Source organism: Taeniopygia guttata, chromosome 3 (genome assembly GCF_048771995.1).
Source record: "Taeniopygia guttata chromosome 3, bTaeGut7.mat, whole genome shotgun sequence".
NCBI lineage: Eukaryota > Metazoa > Chordata > Aves > Passeriformes > Estrildidae > Taeniopygia > Taeniopygia guttata.
In genome coordinates this window covers 70686595-70711353 of record NC_133027.1, presented here as the reverse complement: position 1 = coordinate 70711353, position 24759 = coordinate 70686595, and the positions used below count along the sequence as shown (strand labels likewise).

Below are 24759 nucleotides of genomic sequence, written 5' to 3'. Positions count from 1 at the left end.
ACTGTAGTGACACAGGAGGGGCAGAACAGCCTCAACCATCATCCAATGCCTTTCAGAGACTCGTGGCCACTGAAACTTGGCAAGAGACGTACAGCCTCCAGGAACTCTGCCTAAGAGAGAGTTCAATCCCTGTGCCAACAGGAAAAATCCACAGTGTGATGGTAACTACCCAGTCATAAATATGGGCAGGTATCAGTGGAGACTGCAAATAAGGGGAGGTGGAGCACTGCAGAGCCTTCAAATAAGGCATGTGTTCCCTCAGCATATGCTGATGTCAGCTATTCCCAACACGATCAATTGTGGGACACACAAACCTGAGTCTGTGCCTCAGCCAAGGTGTAGAGAACACAGCCAGGGGTGCTGTAGAGAACACAGCCTTGCTTTACCTTTGGGATCATGGTCCAAGCAGGCCTCAGGAGTGTGGGCACAGCACTGCTAGTGGCACACTGCCTCAGCTGCAAGCAGAGCGCACATGCCAGGCAGGGAACGCGCCCACATGTAAAGGTGCGTACAGGACGTACCTTGAAAAGCAACTCAGATTGGACCCACTGGAACATGGGATAAAACTGCCTGGCTAACAGTTTGACAAAGGTATCTTCCTTTGTTACTTACTGGGAGACAAGTGGTTCCATGAATCTGGAGATTCATCAGAATATAATGAAAATGAAATAATCTCTGTATCATGGAAAATCAAAAATCCTATTTATGCAAAAAACTTGACTTGGGAGCAGGGAGATGACCAATAATCCCTGTTTTTAAAAGGCAAACAAATCCCCTCACCAGATCAGAGTCAGTAATTGTCACATCAAAGCAAATACGCTGGCACTAAAACTGGGAGCTGATCAAGAACTAGTAGTGAGTGAAGAGCTGAATTTGAATCTTGCTTGCCCAGATGTAGTTCCCAGTTACATCCACTCCCCTTATTCCTAGTGAAACTGAAAAGCAGAACTGAACTACCATGACCCTGATTCCACTAAACTTAAACTGATCAAAACATCCTCTCAGTAGCTTCACTGAAAATATTAAAATTACCCCTGTCAGTTTTGGATCATCGTAATTTTTAACACAGTCAGTGTTTCCAAAGCTTATTTGTCATGGGTTGTTACTGTCAGTCTCGCCAGTAATCTGTCATCTTGCAGTGTAACAGTATTTTGGTCACCTGAACTACAGCCAGGAGTTTGCTTCAACTGGCTCGGCCTTAATGATGGGCCATGCTTTTGCCTTCTGCTGAAAAAGAGGATGGATTTGAATTAATCACTAAGAAGAAAATCAGGCAAATGCACATGCTCTATCTTACCTTTCTATGTCCATTACACCGAAGATAATTTCCTAAACTAATTCTGCAGCTTGATGTAATTTTCATGAACACACTACAATTGCTTAATTAAACTGTTAGAAACAAAATCAGGGATTCACAAACTATGGCATTTTATTTCAGAGGCCTTTGCTTACATTTGTACAATATATTACATAACTCTCCATTTTCTGCAGAACCTAATATATATTTTATAGCTTTTTTCTATAAGCTTTTCCTTCAATGTCTGTCAACAAATTTTTACAGTCCTGTACAATTCTGAATACTTTGAAACCATTTTCAATAAAATCAGTTATAACCTTAAGCGCACACTACGAAGACTGAAAATGCTTTTCTTAGAAAAGTCAAATGAAAAGGATTCTGACACTCTAGCATCTACAAACAAAATGCTTCAAATTCTTACATGTTGTATTGCCAGAAAACAAAGAAAAACATGCCAGCCCCTATTTCCCCAGGCAAAAGAAGTACACAGAACTACAATTAAAACAGTAAAACAATCTGTACAATAAAGTACTGTGTATTAACAGTGCCAGGTATTAAATAGCTTGAATGAACACTTCCGCAATATACAAATGTCTTACAAAGGTATAGAATTAACAGGAGAGAGCTTGGGATCCATTCAACATAAAATCAATACAAGTGAAAACATTTTGAAGTTGGTTTTGGAATTTGTACAAGGCATTTAAAAAATTAAACATCTACCACTCGGCTAGCTAGTTATTTTAAAAACAACTACCCTTTTGTGGCAGTGTTGGTATCAGCAACCACAAATTATAACCTTACACCTTACTCCCTCTTGAAGTCCTCTCCTAGAAGCTCATAATAAAATAAGCATTACAAATGAAATATTTGTTGCTTTAAGGGGAAAAGAAACATTTACAAGAAAACACAAAAATATACCTGTTATAATCCATTATGAATAAATATACACTTTAAACTGGCTGAATACAATCTTTATACATTAAGATTTAATACAGTTTGTTAGCCATTTTCTTTCTTTTTCATAATGTATTTTATCAAAATTAAAAAAAAATACTGTTTTATAGAAAAATGGCAAAGTACAGTAGTTTCATTCCAATTAACGGGTTCTTAAAACCCAGAGTAACCTACTTAAGCCTAATTCAAACCTGTAAACATTAGTCAGTCTTTTTTTTTTTTCTTTTAAAAGGAATCCTCATATTTGGTTATCAGGACTGATGTCAGACATCCTACTAACTGCAGGTTTTGAATAGATGTGCTTGATGTATACAATTAAAGCCACTATAAGGTGACTTAGCAGTTAAAAAACAATTAGCTTGTACAAATGAAAATATTTTCAATATTTGTCATAAATAAATGGAAAAATATCAAATGTTCCAGCTTTAACAAAATACCAGGGAATACAGTAAGCCTTACCACATTGATTTAGATCACCCCAACAACTATATACTTATTGTCCTGTCTCTACAGGCAGTGAACAGCCTCCATTTGCCACAGTGGAAGGCCTTCGAGTCACTAGACTTACAATTCCCAGACAAGTTGGAAACAATTATTGCTTGAGGAAAAGCAGTTTGTTGTACTTTTTCTTCATAAAAGTGCACTTAAGTGCAAAGTTAGCTTGTCAAGAAACAACTTTAAATACAAAATAGTGCTTGTCTGAATTTTGTGCCACTGTGCAGTATAAAAAAAAAAAAAAAAGAAAAATAAAGAGTGGCCCTCAGCAGCCATTAAGTGCAAAGTGCTTTGGCAAGTCCTGCTGTCACCTGCACTCAACTGACATTCCATTCTGTGATGAACTTGACATAGATGGTTCTGCTAACGTTAACATAACTGCAGCCGTAATGGAACTAGAGGAAGGTGATGAGGAGGAAGATGATGTAGTAGCAGCACCTGCACAGGAAAAGGAAAACACAGGTTATAGAGATTCATAAATCCAACAATAAACATGTTTTCCTGTTCAGCAGCAAGCACTGGTACATACTGACTCCAGCAACCAGTGCCTTGCAATGGAAAAGTAACCAGTCTCCACTGCCTGGCTTGTGCAGGAAACACTCAATTTAACTGGTCTCCCTTAAAGTCATGGAATAAACTCCTTATCCCAAGGGGAAAGCACTAACTAGGCCCACAAGCAACACTACAGAAAATTTATCTGTAACTTGAAGAAAAAGTAGAAGTTATTAATACCCTTTGTTCACTGCTTAGAAAAGTTTATTTTCTGCATATTTTTTCCCATATGAAGTAGTTATGCCTCAAGAGCGTTAAACAGATTGCACACCTTGGTAACTCTTGCCTCTCTGCAGTCTCTGGGTATCTGATCCTTCTGATGGTCATAAATTACCTGCACACAGCACTTCCCAAAACCCAAACAAAAAGACACTCCTAATGACACATCTCCCAGCAAATTATCCACTACCTTACTATAACATGCAATTAAGCCCCAAAAAAGCAGAATTTCATTTCCAGCACTTACTTTCCCGCTCTTTTTTCTTTAAGCGCTTTCTTCTTCGGTCAATGGAAGCCACCTCTGATTTCAAGGACAAGTAATGTTTCCTGATTTCTTGCAATTTTTCTTGGAGAACTGTTATGCGCTCGGCACTAGTCAGATTTTCCAAGTCAGCTGCAAGTTAAACAATCTCTGTTAATTATTGTATAGAAGCATTTCCAAACACTTCTCGATGTCAGCGAAATGAAAGGTACTCCAACCTTAGTGACGTGCTTTGAGCTAGCACACAGCAAAGCTAAGAAACAACAGCAGCAGCAGCTTTACAAGATATTGCCATACACTTTTTGGCGACTCTTTAAGGAACTGGGAGAGGAAAAAAAGATGCATTCCCTTCCCCATCAGGAGGAATAGGATTAAAAAAATTAAGACAACTGATGAAAACATCAGGGCCAAAACTAGCTTTGAGCCTGTTGCTTTCAGTCCTTGCTGGAGCTCAGTTTGGCCCCAGACACCAGAAAGATGAGCCTTGCCTGCCTTGCCTTGGTACAAAACTAGCAGGTTACAACAGGAATGTGCACAGCTGTGGAGTGGTTCTGGTGGAGTCCCTGGCATATGTGCCATAAGGAAAAACCATATAGGATGCGGCCAGCACAGGAGCTGCCCCCCTGGCTGTTTCCAGCTGGGAGTTCTCCACGGCATGGCCCACAGCAGTGGGCAGCACAGGCAGGAGAAACTCTTGGTTCAGTCCAAGGAAGCCACATTGGAGACACTCCATTCAAAAGCATCTAAGAATAATTTAAATTGCTGTAAGGTGCAAAATGCACTACATCAACTAGTAATGAGGACCAAAATCACAACTGTATTAGGCTGTGGGAAAATGAGGAAAGCTTAAGTGTCTGACTTGGCTACATCAGGAAATATGTCAAACAGCACTCCATAGACCAACTTCTGCCAAGCAACTTTAGCATGTAGTGTAGCCAAGGAAAAAAAGAAGGGAAGGAGCAAAAGCCCCTCAAATGTGTCGCACCAGGAAAATGTTGAATGAATCTCAACAGAGCAGTAAGTGATAATAAAGACCTTTTACATTACACACTCCTGAAGAGCACCAGAATGTAACCTGATTATGAAGAACTACAGGGAAAAAAAATACATTTAAAAGTAGACTAATGCTGACATTCAGGACTGGGGAGGAAATAAAAAAACAAACAAAAAACAAAACAAACAAACAAACAAAAAAACCCCCAGCAAAGTCAGATTCAATTGGCAAGTTGCACTAATATGAGGGAATTAATAAACCATTGATCTGTTTTTCAGATAGGGAGGCAGATAGGGTTTTGCAGATAGGGTTAGGCAGGATCTTTTCCACACTGCTCACCCCTAGCTGGACCAGTAGCTTAATTGAAACAGAGTGTAAGTTCTTAATCCTAGAAACAGCAAACATGTGCTGGTTCATTAATGCAAATGGATGGGGAAAAATTATGAATCAATCATCTAAGTGTCTGAACAGGAACTAGAGAATGAGGAATAAAACAGCAAGGAAATATCAACAGAAGAAGCACACAGAGCAGATGATGTTCATGCCAGAGTGATAGGTATGCAAAGCACAACAGGAACAGTAAAGCAGCTCAGGAACCAGATCGAAGAACAGTCCTGGAAGAGTGTGACACAGGCAGTTCCCTGTGCTGCAATTGTAAAAAAAAGGGAAAAAACCAAACCCCACCCCGTTTTGCTTTTTTTAATGAGGATTCAGCAAATTCAGGATGGAAACAAGAAAGCCAAAATACAAAACATTCAAAAAGCTTTTTACACTATGCCACAAGATGACACAAGGTGTGTTTTCAAGAAAATACTTACACATTTGAAAACTCCACTTGTAAACTTTGGGCAAACGATTATTCTGTTCTTTGAGATCAGACTCCTTCTCTCCATTTTTACCACATTTTCCTGGAGACTGTGTTCTTGTGAGTGATTTGGTTTGGTGAGATTTCATACCAGTAGAAACTGATTTTGCTGACTGGGACTTGGATACACTTTCACCAGCAGACAGTTCATCACTGTCACTGCTGTTTGCTGAAGAAACAAGAAAGCATTGTTACAACCTCTGTGCTGATTTTCATACAACGGGAATTTATTTGACCCAAATCCTTTACTTTAAAACATAAGATTCCATCCTGGTGTAGCAGCTTGCCTTGATGCCCTTTGCATCACTGAAGCACAAAGCAGGTATATAATGGGGACAAAATGAACCACATCTGCCTGCTCATGGGGCTGTACTTTTTCTAAGGGTTCACAAGACTGATCTCCTGTTTACCTCTTTCTGACATCAATTTCTAATGCAGTATTCAATATATAAACTTCTATCCCATTTTAGTTATAGACAGACCTTTGACTGTATTTTTAGGACATGTATAGCAGAAATCAGAGCAAATACAGCCTTTTCTTAGCCTTATATCACCTTTATTTTAATTTTCCTCTACTAAAATCACTATCAATAATCTGAACATCTTGTGACATACTCTACAAATTTGTCAGACATGATGATACAATTTTTTTAATTTTGGAAAAAGATCTTCTGCTGACCCAAACCAGAAGAACTTTAACTATAAAGCAGAAGGCTGAACTTAACAGAGATTTTCAACTAAACCACTCAAAAGAGAGTAACAAAATAACCTATCTAAAAGGCAAGATTTATGAGTAATGATTGAAAGGCAGAAGTTTTTTAGCATTACTATAATAAAACTGACAGGAAAGCAGGCACAAGCCACTGTAATTTAACACAAGTCTAGAAAAGCAGTGGAATAAAATGCCTAGGAAATCTGCAGAACCTCAATTGCTAGAGTTGTTTTTAAAAACACATTGGATTTATATTTATTAAGAAAAATGTATGCCTCAGATGTACCTGCCCCAAGTGATGACAAAATAAGCCCTGAACCTTTTGGCTTTTATGATCTGGTGATATACACAGGACAGGCTGAATGCCCAAGACATGTAATGTGAAAGAGCCTGGCCAGCTGCTTGTTGGTGTTGGTTTAATGCAAAGGCAAGAGCTGAAGCTGCCACAAAAGCAGTTTAACAGATACACTGGAATTTTACCAAAAGCTTTTTTTTTCTTTTTTTTTTTCCTTTCAGCTGAATCACATTTTATCTATTCATTTTCCTTATTACATCCAGTAGTGCCTTAAGTCTAACAAAAAGAGCACACACCAGGACTACATGGTAGTAAGCTTTGAAGTTTCACATACTGATGATGACACAGGTTGAGAAAAAGGGGTAAATTCACCAAGTCCAAGGGAATAAAGGCAGGGCTGAAAATGGTGTATTTGTTCTGCAAATTCAGTTTGTTTTGTTACTTCAATTTCTGGGGTGAGGAGAATAATCCTTATTCTAGGACTAAGGATTGTGAAAGGAGGAGACCAGTGAAATTGAATTAAAAAGGATGAGAAAATATAAAGAGGAGATCAATGAACATGAAAGACAGGTGGGGTGAAAGCAAATGCCAGACCATCAAGTACAGACTTTTAGTAAAAGCTGCTAATAGAAAGTGGGGAGGGAAACTGGGGGAGAGAGAGGAAAAAAGGCATGGCATATGCTTTTTATCCTTGCTTTAACTCAATTTTTTACAGTTATCCTCCAGACTTCAGTCTCTTTCCTGGTATTTTTTTATTAACACTGAAACGAAGCAGCAATTGATCTTCTTGTCTCCCAAGTACCTGTGCATACGACCCCTAACACACCTCTGCTTTTATTAAGCTTCCCTTACCCAGTACTGTTGTTTCTATTCCAATTAGCTTCTACAACTACAAAAACCTAAAAAAAGCTTCATTATTTACCATAGATTTCCCTAAATTCCTCCCATGTCAACTATGACATTGTAATAGATAGCACAGGAAGAAAACAAGAATCTATATTCTTCTGGAATTATTCTCATATTTGCCACAGGGTAGAGATATTAACCTCCAAAACCTCATCTTGCAGAAAATACAGAGTATAATTTCCTTCAGGTCCCAGTCTCCCCTCTAAAGCAGGCAGCTATCATGATACAGAGATACCTGTCCCAGTTCTGCCATGTGTGAAATACTCACTCTTCTTGGTTTTCCTGAATTGTGAAATATTAAGGAGCTCTTAGAAATAGGCCCAGAAATAATACAAGACATTTAAAAACACTCAGGCATTTAGGTAGAGCAGTTTCTTCATTTAAACAGTGTTAAGAATTCCCTGATGAGAACATTTTGTCCTAATGCATTTTTTATTAACAGACTTCATCTCCTACAATCACTTGAACGAACGACATGCTACTTCCACACCTTTTATTTCACATTAAGCTGTACTTACTAGTTTTACTCTTCTTTTTGTTGCTCACAGATGTTTTGTGGCTTCTTTTCTGCTTTTTTGAGGAGCTGCCTCCTCCCTGAGCATCTTTCAGTCTTTTTTGGCCTGTACAGACTATAATTGGGGAAAAAAAAAAAAAAGAAACTGAAATTAAATAAATGCTTGCACTCCTCCCACAAAACACTTCAAAGCTTAGGTTTGTAGACAACAATGCAACTGCTCCTGCCTATCCTTGATGCAGTTCAGTTTTCTATTTATATTGACAAGAGGAGGTGAAAGACAATGGAAGGCACACGAAATTTCTTTGCACAGAGTGCACATGTATGATGATTCTGAATTATGTTCCCATATGCATCACCAGAATTTCTCTTGAAACACATGGGTTTACTATTTTTTAATACTGTAAATTAAATAAGAATACATTTATTTTAAAAGTTATCAAGACCTACTAAGGCTAAAAAATGTTTTTAAAAGTTTGCTGTACTTGGAAGCTGTGAAAAAAAAAAACAAAGCCATAATCTGTGATCAGTAATTACACTGATTGAAGGTGTTAAAAAAGATCTTGGATAATGTTAAATAAGAAAAAACAAAAACAAGAAAGGCAAACAAAAAAAAGGAAAAATTCTACTGGCATTTGTGACTACAAAGGGGAAAAAGTAGAAAAGGAACATGGAAGGTTAGAACTTCAAACGTTGTTTCACGGCCATGTGACTTTCAGATTAAAAATGACCCCTGGAATAAAAAAATTTAAATAAAGGAACCTAATTTTATGAAACAGGTAACATGCTGACAAAATCAGAAAGGAAGTTAAGTCTAATGCATGTAAAGCCATTCTTTCACAATCACGTAAAATTTCTTTCAAGTGGCAATATAAAAACCCCAAGCAACTTAAGTTCTAAACCTACACAGCTTTAATTAGCAAAGCAATACAGGTGTATTTATCAAGGGGTACACATTCACCTCTTCCAAATTCTCTCCTTTAAGGAAACACATTTTGTTGCATACTTCCAGAAGATTATTTCCAACAGAACACTGAAGGTAACACACCTTTAAGGGCATTCTGAAAAAAATAGCTGATTGCTAGCCAAAAATCTACGGAGCTGAGAAAAACCCATTTCTGTCTCAGGATTGTATACAAAACCTATTTTCTTCCTTTGTGCTCATAACTTTTAGCCACTACAACACAGTGAAAGTAGCTGTACTGTTGATGAACTGCGAGAACAGCCAGTCACTTTCAGAAAAAAGCTTTTGGATCTTGCCTTGCCAGCAGTTAAGAAGCAGGCAGCAGTACAGCAACATCACATGCACAAGTGTTTATTATCCCCCACTCTCTAGTGGTTTCAGGAAAGGAACTTCAGTCTGAAAAATCACATATGAAAGTGAAACATAGCTGAAAAGGTCAATGCTTTTATCAGCTTGACTTGAATCTTATTAAGGTAATGTTCTAGAAAAATAGCAATTAGAAATGACTGCCTAAGCACCCTAGCAGCAAGAGGGCTTTCTCCCCAAAAACAAACAACTTACAGAGAATCAAATTTTATGCAAGAAAAGCATCTCCTGCTTCTAAGGAGGGTGCTGAAAATGCTTCCATCTTGCTACAGTAAATGTTCCTTACACAAGCTATTAGAGTTTGCTTTGGGCTTTTTTGCCATATCCAGAATAAATTTAATTCTTTTCCTCAGTCCCTCAGTGAAACCACCACAATTTCAAACAAAAAGCCAATAAACTTGCTGGCAGATTACATTTTACTCACGAGATGATTATGCCATTTCCACACATCTGAAATGGACAGCAGGCTACTACTTCCTGCAACAACTAACTTCCCTGCACCATAACCAAAACAGAATGAAAATACATCAGCAATGTTACAAATAAGGTCTGGTTAGGCTGGAGACAGCTCTGTTTACCCTTTCCTTTACCTTTTTCAGCATGCTCTGGCTCTGGTTGATTACTACTACTGGAGCTGACGCTGGCATCAAAACCTGTTGGAGAAATATTTCCCTCAGACTGGAGGTCTTGCAGCTCCCCTGCCACACTGTCCACCTCTATTGTGCTATCTGTTTCACTTTTGATGCTTCGTATCTCTTCTTGATTTGGTGGCAGTGCCTCAGAGACAGTGACACTGGACTGATGTCTACTGGACTCTGTCACAGTTACAGAGGAAGGTGACTCAGGAGTTGTAGGAGGTGTGTTCAGCACTGAATTGCTGCCGCTGCTTGGAAATTCAACTTTCTTCTCACCCACTTCAGTCGGTTTTTCTTCAACAGGTTTAACATCCACACTTGCTGGCAAAGATTTTTCAAGTTCACAGTTAGGCAAAGAAATGCCTTCTTCTGCAAGACTCTGAAGCTGCTCCTCTGCTGCAGCATCCTCAGGAGCAGCATGTGGAGGAGAAGCAGCAGCCTCAGTATCAGAGTCTGAGAACAGCTCCTTCAGCGTTTTCTTCGGCCACTGGCCTTGGATACTTGACCACACATCTTTCCGATCCTTTGCTCTGGTGTTCTGAAGTCTTTCATCGGAGTTATTTAGAAGCTTTATTCTTTTCTCTCCCACTTCAGAAAATCCAGAGTAGAAAGTACTTGTCCGTAAAGATTTCCTTTTCTCCTCTAGTCCATTGTACTTTTTTGTTGGTGTGATTTTCAGTTTAGATTTGTCTTCCTCATCTTCATCCGAGGAGCTATTACTGCTATTTTCTAAACTAAGGGAGTCTTTGTTTTTGGACTTCTCATCCTTTCTATTAGGTGACACGGTCTTTAAGGACTCCTCTGCAACACAGTGTCTTCGTTTTCCACGCTTCACTTGTGGTTTTGCTGTTTTATCCACTACCTCCTTCTTTCCATCCTTTCTCTTCTTTGTGGCTTCATCTTCTCCATCGGAGTCACTATCTTCAGATAACTCTTCCATCTCTTTCCGCAATCTTTCGGGAGACTTGGATACAGATTTGGGCACCACTGCATCTGTAAGAGCTTTAGTTTCCTCTGGGAGGGATGAACCGCTCTGTTCTTTTAGACGGAGTTCATTTTTATCTTGGCTTACGGCTTCGGGCTGAGATTCCTCTTTGCCATCAGCATGAACATTCGGGGCACTTTGGTCATCTTCTTGCTCACTATCATCAGAACTTTCAGAAGCTAATTAAAAATAAAGCCAAACAAAACAAAAACAAAACAAGAAAAGTTTGTCTTGATTCTGATTACAAAGAATTATTAAATAACAAAAAACCAAAAGAACAACTGAAGAAAACTGTACAGATATGAAGACATGCTACAGGGATCTCTAGCAGTCTCTTAAATGTACATTCTGAAGAGTTCAAAAACTCATGGTATAATGGCTGGATTAGAAACTAGGAAGATTCTCTGTTATACAGTACATCTCCAGCAATTTCTGAACAGGTAGAGAAAGCATAGAGTGCATTAATTGATAAAATATGAACTTCTGCACCCAAATTACCTAAACCACTAACTGAAAGATGCCCTTACGTATTTCTTATGGGTGACAAATACTACCATTATCTGCCTTTTTTCCAAAACCCATAACAAGACATAATTTTCCCTGGAAAATCCAGAGTCTAAAGGACAGAACAACACACACATTGGGTACGCTCTAACAAACCAACCTGATGACCAGCCTGGAAAAAGGAAGTGAAAGAAGTAAAGAAAGGCACTTAGGGAAACAAACAGACAAGAAGAATGTAGGACAACTGCAAGAAAATACAGGGTCAGCAACAAAGAAACTGAGAGAAGAATGAAGATATATAATGCTAAAGGAATCAAGAGCGATCTCAGTGCAAAAATTCAAGGAATTGGCTCAAACATATAAATATGTAACTCCTTGATATGTAAAGTTAATTACAGATTAATTATCACACTAATAATAGTGTCACTGCTAATTGTTGGGGTTTTTTTTGTTTCTCATTTCCTAATGAAATAAAGCATTACAGATCATGTTGATTGTTACTCTACCTACACTCTTTTGGAGCCCAGTGACCAGTGTCATCCAAGTTCAAATAAGTCGAAATGATTATTAAATTCACACAGCTTCCACAAAAGTTTGTGGTTACCCAAACTACCTATACCATACATGATTTTCTTCTCTGGAAGCATGTGCTAAACTAAGAATGAAGAGAATCAAGGAGGTATTAAAATGCTGCTGTCAATGTGTGGGCATTGGAACACAGTGCTAGCAACAGAAATGCAGATATGAATAATGGGTCCTATAGCTTAGGTAAATCAAGAATTAAAAATTTAGAAATTAGATAGGAAGTAAAAATGCTTTGCTCTATATCAAACCAACAACAAAAAAAAAGGATGGCAACACAAAATGTAATGACCGTTAACACACTGAATTCACAGAAACTGTCAACACTGTTTTTGTCCAAGGGTTATTTCTGAAGATGATGTTATAGTTAGCCAGATAGACTCTAACATTTAGTTGCATCAGTTATTCTCCACTGTCATGTACTCCTGTTTAAAGACCATTTACAGAATCAGAGAAAGCTTTTAAGTACAATACCTTGTAGCCCGTTAATGATAGAAGTAATTTCTATTGATTTAACTGGACCTTGTTCAGTATTTTTGGCTTCAGTGCTGTCAAGTTTGGACCCAGACTCTGGTGATGTGCTGGTGTGAAAGGGAGGTTTTGACAAACGTCGCAATTTACACGGTTTAGGAGAATACTTCTCTTCCTTCTCTCTGTCAGTTTTATTCTAGGTGAAAAAAAAAAATATACAGAAACTTCTCATCGGAGCACACATCTTATACTGGATTACAATTAAACCATGCTTACAGTTATCTTAAACATTCAATCTGTAGAGGAAAGCTCTCCTCTTTGTTTAAAGGACTACAAACACCTTTCTACACTCCATGCCAAGACCCTTCTACTGAAGACAGGGACTTTGCAACAATGGGAAAACAAATGCAACCAGTGCTCGAGAAGTGACACTGCAACATGCCAGGCTCAGCAGTGGCAGAAGGAAAAGCTTCCTTGAAGCCCACTGTCCAAGAACTATGTCATCATCTAAGCCTAAATACCAGTTGTGGAAGAATCAATTTTGAAAGAAATCTTGGCAATAAAATTATAGAGTCCCATGCACATGGGACAAATGCCAGCACAGGTTCAAATGCCAGCACAGGTTTGCACTGCACAATCAGAGAGCTCTGAGATTTCACCCCTCTCAAGCTGGCTCCCAACACTGACAACAGTCTGTATACTTCTCATTTAATTTCTATAAATGACTACATACATTTAACTAAAAATTCAGGAAATAAGGAAAGAGAAGCTTCCCCTCCTTACCTCAAGGAGAAAAGCCAAAACCATGATTCACAGAATATCCATGTTTAAAAGGCTATGAAGTTGCATTGCCTGATAAGCATTTGAAGGCCAATCAAAAGGTCAGGAAGGGAGGCAGGGATTACTTAACTATGTATCAAACCAACACATGGAGCAACACAAGAGAAAAGGGAGAAAAACTACCTTTATTTTCTTTCGATGCTTAATTTTTGGTACATTTTTGTCAGCTGGTCTCACTATCTTGTCTGCCTTTATCCACTCATCGTACCTAAAAAGAAATCGTATGCATTTATTGTTTTAAGCAGACAATCACATCACAGCAGAAATTTAACTGAGGAAAAAGGGGATTAATAGCCATATAAAAACAGAATTGGAATCTGAATCAAGTAATTTGTGCAATTCTCAAGTCTGTGAGGTTTCAGCCAAGGTTCAGAGGATTAGTATCTTTTCAGACTGAGGGGTAAATGCAAAACCTATTTTCCAGTCTGCAAAAACAGCAGAAATCCATGTATACAGGTTCAGCAAACTACCTGAATGAGAAATCTGTACAGACCTCTAAAAAGTATACTTCCTATTCATTTTATTGTTAAGGTTTTACAGTGTATAAACAACAATAAAATGACAATAAAATAAATCCTTTCAACTACATAAAATGTGCTCAGTTAATAAAAATAAACTCTTTCCCGAGTGACTGCAAAGAGTTATCTGGAGTGAGTACCCCTTCAGAGTCACCAGCTTTGAGTCACTGACTTCACAGCGACATTTTTCAGTTCCTTTTCTGTTAAAGGTTTCCACTTAGCATCAGTGATACAAGACAAAAGCTTACTAAATAGCACCGAACTATTAACAACAGGCATCTTGTTATTCAAGACTGGACCCGTTAAATACAAATCCAAAACCAAAGAAGTACATTCTTAGTAAGAATATATTGTAACTATAAAATAATATTCTTAGTAAGAATATACTATAACTATATAATATAATGTGCTTGCCAGATTGTGTATCTCTGAAAAAGTCAAGAATAATTTAAATCAATATTTTTCCTCCCAATAAGAATAAGCTGCTTTACTACTTAAATTGTAAATTCAAGAACCATATGCATAAGAAACAGTTCAGTTAAAAATTAGTTGGTATTAACTTTGACCTGAGTGCATGTACAAACAAATTCTGGTGCTCTTAGGTAAACATAGAAATAGAGGGAAAAAATTAACTTTAAAAACCCAAAACTACTCTCGCCAAAAAAACTTGTACAAGATGGAGTTGAGCACAATCACCATGCTGGCTTTCCAGATGGGCTTACTCAACCATAATTTTGTTGTATGCAATGACTACTGACAGAGTCCTAATTCAGCTTTTTTCAACCACTGTCAATTATATCCACAATATTGACATAAATTAAAAATATTTAGGGAAAAACATGCAAGTTTTCAACTTGCTTCCTTACATATTATAAGTTACAATCTATACATGGGTTTCAGAAGCTAAATACTGTATTCTAACTTAAATGTCACATAAGAATACAGTGAAAAATGAAATAGCAATAGTCTGAAAAATCTCTCCAAAACAATTTATTCTGCTTTTTCACCTCCATGTAACAATAAAAAACACAAAATCTCACAGCAGACCATGCAGACTATGCTATACCAAGACTGTCTACACTGCGGCAGATACCACTGTCATTGTAGTATTACCCTGCCATTACCAGGTGAAATGCCAATAAACAGGTTGAAAACTAAAATACTATTCTGCAGAGTACTTGCTCATATGGAAAAATCCCCTATTCTGTGAGACTGTGGGAAACCCTATTTGAAGCAATCTTTCTTCAAGACAAAGACATGTTTTGCAAAAGGAATACCATGAAGCACCGGCCAAATGGACTTTGTGACCCAGAGAAATGCAGGAGTATTTTATTGTATCTAAGTATATGCAGGAAAACAGCACTAGGACTTTTCACATGGTGAAAAGTGAGGATTCTGACAGTGTCCTTTCTGCCTCAACCACATTGCTAGAATACCAAATTTGTATTCACTCAGTCTTATGCATCTCCAATAGGAAATTATTCTTCCTCCTATGCAAAGTCTGTGCACAGCCCACACTGTCTGAGATTCACAGCAACTGCAGTGCTGTTGGGGCAAGAGCTGACAGACATGGGGGCACACTGAACCAAAGGAGAGAAGTGCAGAATCTGAAGAGAATACCTCTCCATACCACAGTCCTAAACATCATGGATTAGAAACAGTGGTCATGCAAGCCCTCATCTCAAGGAGCACAAATTGGAACACTAATATGCGACAGTCACAGTTGTTGGCCAGAGCACATCCTGCTTTACTCCTGACTGCATCCAAAACAGCAGGCAGACCCTGTGAGGAGGCCACATAAATCTCCCATCTTCTCCAGGGAATCCACTGCTGCACACTTCACACCCTTGCATCACACAGCTCCTTTCACTACTCACACGTCTGATGCAAATGGCTTGCCGAAACCTGGGACAACTGGACCCCAGGCTGAAACAGATCCTGCAAAAAAGAGTCATTCCAAGCCACAGTTGACAACCTGACCCTAAATTACATTCTGCTCCCCTGCAAGACAGAGAAGCACCCTGAAAGCCGCATCTAAAATGGGGTGTGTGACTCAGACTAGAGCCTCTTTCTAAAACTGCATCTGCTAACATATGAACACTTACTTCACCACTAATCTTACTTTGGACAGTCTGTTCACAAAGCAAATTAACCTAAAAATATTATCAAAAAAGTTATTCAGCTCTCATTACAAGAAGCATGTACTTTCAGAGGACCTAGGTTGTTTTACTGCAGTGTTGTCTTGCACATGTACTAGCTTCACCACCCTAAAATGAGCAGATGAGAATGGAGAGGAAGGAGGTAATATGAGGACCTCCTAAAAGAGGTGCCACATATTTCTTTGAAAATCAAGACCGGGGATTTAATAAGGAATTATTATTTACTTAATTTTTTAAACCAGGTTTCATATGAAAATCTGAAACACTTCCATAGAGAAAATCCCTTTGCCTTCCCAAAATAGACAAAGAAGAGCACTTTGCATCAGAATATGTACTGATACTATTACATTCACATGCATTACTTGGAAAATAAAATGCACCACAACATACACTCAGAGACTGCACAGTCGATCTTCCACAGAAGTACTAGAGAAACAAGGAAAGCATACTTGTCCAGACTAGATTTATGCTAGCAAGGACAGCACTTTACTTTGGACAAGTGACCTCAAGCCGCTAGCAAGCTTTGGCAAATTCACTGAAAAAGTCCAGTATACTATCTCTAGCTACTAAAAAGGGAGAATTGATTTTTTTTTCTGTGATCAAAAAAGGAGAAAAACTAGTCTGATACTTAAATACTGGAATATTAGATGGGGATTCTAGTTTGCCTAATTTTTTTAAAAATTTTTTTTAATAATCCCTCCCCTGCCCCCCATGACATACATTACTCTCCAGGACCCGAAATTTTGTTGCAGATTTAATTTCAGTGGTTGACTGTGAAGTATAAAATTTGCATATGAAGTAATGTTTCAACAAACTTACACCAAAATTACCACTTTCACATGCAGATTTCTGAAGGAAAGAAGTGTTGAAAATAATAAGTCTTAGCTTTAAACATTTGAAACATTCAAGAATAACATGTCTTGTGATGTTGTACCATAATGATACACAGTTTCATCAATCTAAAGGCTTTTTAAATATGCACCCTCTAATTACTGGGAATACACTGCTGAAGAAAGCCACCTCAAACACTTACAAAATGAACTGTTCTTTGCACTGAAGACTAAAATTACAACAGAAGGAACTGGCATCTAAGTAAGTTTTAGTTACACAGAAAGCAAATATGTATGAATTACACGTAATTCAGAACATCACTGGTCTGTCAGAAGAAGTAGAGGTTCTCTGTATTTCTCTGCTTTTTCTGTAATATGTGGTAACATAAACAGGTCCATCTAACAGGGTAGAGATTTCTACCCTTCCCTTTGACTAGAATTCAAGCTCCACTGAACACTACCATTCAGAGACCTTTATCAGAGACACACATCACCTGAATCTCAGGAGGTAGCAACAAGATCCTTTAGCATAATGCTGTAAGGCTTCTGTGCTATTTACTCTTTAAAACAAAAAAAGTTCCACAGTTCTTAATGTTACTGGTCCAGAGCACTTAAAAAAACCCAACTTATGAGCTTGAGTATCAAGTTTACCCAACTTCATTCCAAGTACCCTAAAGAATGTGAGCATGCCCACACAAACAGTTATTCTGAAATCCAGACTGATACTGAAATTACCTTGTGATAAGAACCAGTAGTAGTTATTTTGGATTTCTGCTCCAACTCATGAGTTTAAAGAACAGGCCACTAAATGGCATACTTGACCAAAAGGGGAAACGGGAAAGTCAACTTTAAGGAGCAGAAGAATGACAGAATTAAAAAAACCATGGATGATTAACAAATCCTAGTTCAGTATATCCCCTGTACTGTACATACAGTACTTGTGCCTGCTAAGTAATCTACAATGAATAAGGGGAGGAGGAAATTGCTTCCTACCCAACTAAGGCAGCTGCTTTTCCGGGTTGTCACTGACTGAAAGCCAAATCAGGCTGTTAAAGCCTACAAGACTAGTCTTCACAATACTAGACTGTCAAAGTGTTTAGATGTTGGCTGAAGCTGAGGCTTACACACTCTACCTGTCAAATCCATAAACTAAAGTAATTTTATATGTATGAAAAAAATAGCCACATTTAACAGAGTCCATGCACATTCCCACAGCTAAATCTCAACCACTGATGTGTTTTTCAGTGAAGAATCCTACTTCCCATAAATGTTTTCAAAGGGCTCTTTTGAAACACCAGGTAACAATATAAACTCAAGTCCTACTGCCAGAAAGACCAAACAATCAACACTCCTTACTTCTCAAATGAGTTCAACTAAAAATGCTTTTATTGTCAAACATATGCTAGTCACAGAAATAATGCCTCTGACATCAATCTGAAGATTTGTTTAAAATGCAGAGTTAAAAATTTAGAATCTTGATTTCTCCTTTAAGAACTGGGGTGCTGGGATCTCCAAGGTGAAGAAGACTCATTTCTGACTTCTCATTTCTTCAGATTTGAAGTAGTACTGCTCAAATAAAACTCTGATCATCTCACCTCACAGCATGGATAATAGCATGATATTTGCTCCAAAAGAAAAATAACTTCTATCCTTACACGTGAATTCCAGAACAAGAGTTTAAAAGCAAGAAAGCTCTTGGAATGGTATACACAGTAGTCTTCAGTGAGTAGGATGAAAATTTCAGCAAATTGCACTCCAAGGGAGTCCTCCTCAATAAGAACTGGACCAGAACGCAAGTCACACCCCAGCTCCCACCTTGTGCAGGCTGCATCTCCCCTCATATCTTGACTTCACAGCCCACTAGGCTTACAGACGTTGCCTGAAGACAGTTTATGTCAGATCCTATTCCTGTAGGTCAATGCAGATCAAAATTCTACAGAAGATCGCCAAAACCGGCAAGAGCAAGATTCCTCCTTGGCAGTAGCACCTGGAAATCACCGGGCCTCGATGCAAAGAAGTGAATTCAAGGCAGCAAGAGAAGCACTGCACTTCTCTGTTACTTTTGCTAGCAGATCTTGCTAGAACTGAATAAATGACATTTGTCCTACCCTCTTGGCCAGAGGCAGGATGCCCAGATGACAGATGAAGGTTACAAGAACCTCAGCTTTCCCAGAAAAGGAAAAATAAGAAAAAAGTACCTCAGACTTGTTTCAGACTTGTGAGGTTTTTTTTTACAGACAGTAATGAAATTTAAAAGATACTATTTAAGGACAATGAGCAATTATGTGGAAACTGAGGAAAGGAGCAGATATGCTTATAAGCGGCTCAAAAATTTTAGTTCTCTCTACTGTTTTCAAAGTTGCTTCAAGTTTTAAATGGCAAAAAAGAGGTCTGAAATAGCAACAGAAACACTTCAACTTATTTCTATTAATGCTAGACTAAAGACAGTAAGAACCATATGGTGCTCCTTCTATTAGAGAAAGCATAAGAAACCACTAGGCTAAGAAGAGTCTGGCTGGGAGGGGAGGTGGGGTAGGGAGGATAGATATCAGATCAGATGAAATGCAGTTACTTGCTGTGCACTTATTTGCCACTAAGAATCTTGTTGTTATCCAGCTAAATACCCTATTGCTGGTGTACTTCGTGCTTCACTGACAAGAGTGAGCTCACTCTGCTAAATGCACTACTCAAACACTGAATCAGAGAAAATTGGCTTAAGAGAGTCAGAGGAGGAACCTGAAAAGAGTGATGTGTCACCTGCATGGGAAGATCTAAAAGTAAGATGGGGAACAAATGAAGCCTTCTTTGAACAAGTCATTTTAAGATGATTTTCAAAGTAACTAAAGCCCTGCATTTATATAGTGTTAAAAATCTAAGTTTCATACAATACAATGACCTTCACAGAACACCAATACTGAAAGTTTAGGACTCCAGATGTCTATTAATTTAGTTTTTAAAATTCATAAGTGTATTTGAGAAGTAATTCAAGAAGTAATCACTAACTAAAACTCAAGTTACCTCACGTTCCATCCACAGTAGTGCACCAAGTAAAGGACTTCTCCACCTTCGATGTCAGAATCTTTAATACTAGCTTCATACATTTTTTGATTTTTCCCTCTTCCATACCGCACTTGGACTTTCATGCCTGGTGGATAGCATTCAAACTCTTCTTCCTCATTGTTATTGTTGTCTTCTTCCTCCTCCTCCTCTTCCTCCTCCTCTGCTTCTTCTTCATCTTCATCTTCTTCCTTATTCGTGTCATCTCTTGAAAGGTTTAAAAAATTGTAGAGTTAATACGAGATACTTCATAAGCTTTTCAGTTCCAAACCACATATATTGATAAATATTGTGGATGCATTAGAGAGTGGGAAACGGGAGGCTCCAAATACGAGAAACTGCACTACAGCTGAGTAATGTCAGCAAAATAGGATATAGCAACACACACAAATCCATTGACTGTAAGGTGCAAAAGTGACTAAAAGGAAAAAAATTCCATCAAAATCTGTATGAGTAGAAGTTGTTCAAACTCATCTTTATATGATTCTTGCATGCAGTCTCTTTGTCTAAATATAATTTTCTCACTTAAAATAAATCCTTTTCAATATAGAGAAAATTTCCTAAATTCCATTTTTTAACCTACAAGTTCTGCAAATGCTTCTTAAAACTTGCTTCTCAAAAAAATCCTTGCTTAATTACAATACATAAACTCTATCTCAATAGGTTGAAATTACCGCAACCACAACCAGATTTTGAACAAAAAAAACCCCAACACCTTATATTACTGTATTAGCAAATTAAACAACCTGTGCTAATTTCTGACCTTGTCACTCCTTGCCAATTACACTGAAAGTATTCTAAACATGTCAAACTTGCATTTAATTACTATATAAATACACAAGCAGGTGTTCACTGCTTTCAAAAGGAAGTTTATTTTGAACACATCTTTAGACATTTTGGACCAATTTTCAGAAGCAGTAAGAACCTACAAATCTTGCTCATTTCAGTCATTGGTAGCTACAGGCTGCTCAGCTATCTGAAAATCATCTGCAATCAGCTTAAAGAGGCAGACTAGATTACAAAAGTTAATAGGGGAAAATATCTTCTAATCCTAGACTTCTAAAGCAGCATTATTGGCCCTCGTACTATTCTAATTACACACTCTGTGCCACATGGAAAAGATTTAGTTGCTGACTAAATTCACAACAACTGCAGACCGCCAATAATCAAAAAACCTGATAGATGGAACAGGTATGTTTGGATATCTGGATAAGAGAATGTAAGTACTGCTCCAAGTCTGATTCACATCAGTATTTTACTTAACTTCACAAACGGGGAAGTCTGTATTAATAATCTAAGCATTTCCATAGCATATTCAGTAGAAAATACTAAGATAAGCCAAGCTACTTTCTGCGAAAGGATGCTCCTTTGTGGAAGTAAAACTGCAGTATTATTATCTAATTAGCTAGCAAAAGGTAATTCGAAACAATATGCTAAATTCAACTGTAGGATAACCACACTAATTTAATAAAATTACTTCAGAAATGAATGTTGTCACATATATATACATGCATAGACACACTAAATATACAAATACATATATGTGTATATATACACACACATGTGCATACACTGAGACAAAGGCTAAAAAAAATCCATCTTTTCCTAGTACACCAAGTCACAGAAGACATATCTATTCAGGTATATATGGCATGGACCATACACTATAATTCTAGAAGGCCAACATTTGAATTTTACTTCTTATATATAAATGTATGTATATGTGTAAATATATACACACACACAGAAAGTCTTGGCCTTCCAGGAAATATAAATGCTGACAGATAGATAGATAGAGAGACAGATATAGAACTATATACACTTTGAGTGAACTACTTTGCTAGCAAAGTTAAAACCACCACAGTTAAAAATGCAACATGAATAAAAAACTTTGAAAGCTCACTTATGGCAAAATTTACTTCCCAGAGAAATCAGGAAAAAAGGTGCCCAAAGATTCAGATAAAAAAATCCTGAATAGGATTCCACAGCTAATAACAAAAAGTACCAACTAGTAATTTAAATGATTTTACGTTATACTTTCTGCTGCACTAAACAAAAACTCCTAGCCAATTTCACTACAACTGGTATTATCATACAAAAGCTAAAAAAATGGGATCAGAAGCAGAGCCACCACTGCTCCAAGAACTAGAGGAGCTTTTGATTTTCCATTACATTTACATTATATACTTCAAAACTGCAGTGATCCAAACTCTGCCTTTTTAGTTTTTCTCCAAGATCTAGGGGCACAATTCTCTCATGCTGTCTGCAAAGTAAAGTATGCCTATGCTGGAGATTCAGGATTTTCCAGACACTGGCAATTATGGTACCAGTGGCTTTTCAAAAGCTAAACAAATTTGAAGTCTCTCTCATCTTGGTGTCCCAACATATCCTACAACGACTCCATGAAAATACCAGAAATTGGTACCTTCTGGAAGAGATGCGTGAAACCATCACTGTGAGTAACTTGGATGGTCAAGGAGATGTGAACAGAAGACTGAACATAGGTGGAGGGCATGTCAGGAAGCAAAAGCAAAACGGCAGCAGAGACGGCTGTAATTAAAAATTGTTCTAAGGAGTGACCTGGTCAGCTTGAGGTTTTAGAAAACCAAACAGAAGCAAAGAATATTAACCATTTTAGAGCAGAGGAAACCCAACACACTCATATAGCTCCTCGAACAAAAAAGCAACAAAAAACCCCAACACAAAACCCAAGAACACATACCAACAGTTGCAAGTGTCTTTTAATGTCATAAATAGTTCAAATCTGGCAGTGCAGACAATGCAGAAGCTGTGACTGCCACGAAACTGAGGTTTCTAAGAGGAAATTGTGATTGTAGGCATCCACTACGCACAGTCATAACTTCATTAGTCCATGTATGTATGCATGAGATCACTGGATTTTCTTCAATGCTGTTTAGTCAAAATCCCATTTGGGAGAAGGGCATGGGGGAAAGGTAAAAAAAAAAAAAAAAAAGAGAGAAAAGAAAAAAGAAAAAAAGAAACAAACCTCTTGGCAGCAGACAGTAATTGTCAACTTAAAACCAGTACCAAGCAATATCTACCACAAAGCTGCAACAATTTGAACAACCCAAGCAGCAGCTGATAAAACAAGGCAGCAGCAGATGGGCATACACAGTGTACAGGAGACACAGCAATATACAAGTGTAACTCTGTTCTAGAATACAAAGTATTACCAGATTGCTTATCAGGACTCCAAAGCATTAAAAATTACCACAGACTAAAAGAATACCTTTACCCCATCTCACATGGATTGGGAAGACAAACCTTCAGAAGCAAGACATGAATGAATTAAAATGCAAAATTATTTGTTAATAAAGTAAAACCATTAAAATGTTTAGACTATACGAATATTGCTTATCATTAGTTTCAAAGGATAAGGCAATAGCCTCAAAAGGCTAAAACCACACACACAGTAGGTCACCCCATCAATATAAAGATTTACCACCAACAAGCCCCTAATTAAGTGTATTAACAACCAGATGTAGTTAATAAGTGCAACACTGCTGCTCTCACATCACTCAAGAAAATGCAGCATCAGGCAAATCTCTTCTAACCCACATTCTCTGGCACTAAACAGGAGCTGAAACAAAACCCAGGTGAAACCTATGAGACAGAGTATGATGTGGAACATTATGTCTGCCTTCTAGAATTCCTGTTTTGCAGCAAACCTAACCCTACTCCAATACACTTCCCCTGATGGACCAAACTGGTACACGCAGCAGGTGAGATGGCACGTGCAAGATTATTTTTTCAGGGGTTATTCTAAAATTTGAGGAAGCAAGATTATTTCAATTATTGGCTTAATTAAGTCATTACAGTTAATTGAATCACCAGCAGAAATAAATTTTAGTATAATTGACACTTCAAGTTTAGAAATTAGCTTCTATTTTTGTTTCCTCTTTATTTTTTTCCTTCTTCTCATCCTAGAACCTAAGTTAACCTCTACTTCTGATAAGACAGAGCTGAAAGATGTTCAGTCTCTCTTCACATTGCCAATCACAGATGTATTAAGGTGACCTCAAGTTTTAAGGTAGAGAGGTCATTAAGACCTTTACTCATGCCCGGACAATGGAATCTCATCTTTAATTACACAAAATAACACCTCCCCAAAATCACCAGTATTTGTCTTCCCTGTTGTTCTGGTTTTGGCTGGGATTGAGATTATTTCTCCTTGGTAGCACAGTGCTCTGTTTTGGATGCACCAGGGTGGGAGGAAAGCGAGCCACTGGTTGCATGGTACATGACTGCCAGCTGGGTTAAACCACTGCACTTCCGAAGCTACAAAGAAAATCTGAAAATAAAAGCCCAGGGGACTTCTGTCTGCAAACAGAAAGTCGGAATAAATGCAGTTGGGGTCCTTTGTCCCAAGGGAAAGGGAAGGCACTGCCTTGATCTGAGTCACAGCTGAGTGTAGTACAGTACACTTCAATCATACAAGCACACTGGCTGTGATCAGTGTGCTCCTCTGCCACAGATGGGTGAGAGGACCTCATGTTATCGCTCCTCATCATTCAGCCACATGTGTTGAAACATTCCTCAAAAGGATAAAGGATTGTTCCAAAGTCTGACTGAAGAGTACAGCCCTTCCTGTTTTTACAGCACTGGTTCACATTCACCTTGGAAGCATCCAGTATCTGATGAGTGTTTAAAGACTCTCACACATATCACATATGCCTCAGTGACAGCCATCGTGGTTAATAACTTGCACAGTGACCATTTGCTATGTAAAATATGATGGCAGAACCATTTTTCCCAAATCAGA

The 24759-nt window shown here is 38.0% G+C and overlaps 1 protein-coding gene across 4 annotated transcripts in view; it reads right to left on the bottom strand.

Moving 5' to 3' along the window:
* Positions 1-1411: 1411 nt before the first annotated feature.
* Positions 1412-24759, bottom strand: part of ARID4B (AT-rich interaction domain 4B) — an 86628-nt gene continuing 63280 nt past the window's right edge. For 3 of the 4 annotated variants that reach the window (XM_030268259.4, XM_072927100.1, XM_041715218.2), the window contains exons 17-24: positions 19938-20183; positions 13536-13620; positions 12576-12768; positions 9986-11194; positions 8070-8180; positions 5592-5807; positions 3765-3911; positions 1412-3184 (exon numbers count right to left, since the gene is read on the bottom strand). In XM_030268259.4, coding sequence (XP_030124119.4) covers positions 3054-3184; positions 3765-3911; positions 5592-5807; positions 8070-8180; positions 9986-11194; positions 12576-12768; positions 13536-13620; positions 19938-20183 — 2338 coding nt within the window. In that variant the 3' untranslated portion in view covers positions 1412-3053. The remainder of the gene's footprint in view (positions 3185-3764; positions 3912-5591; positions 5808-8069; positions 8181-9985; positions 11195-12575; positions 12769-13535; positions 13621-19937; positions 20184-24759) is intronic. The other variant, XM_072927101.1, reaches the window with a different exon arrangement.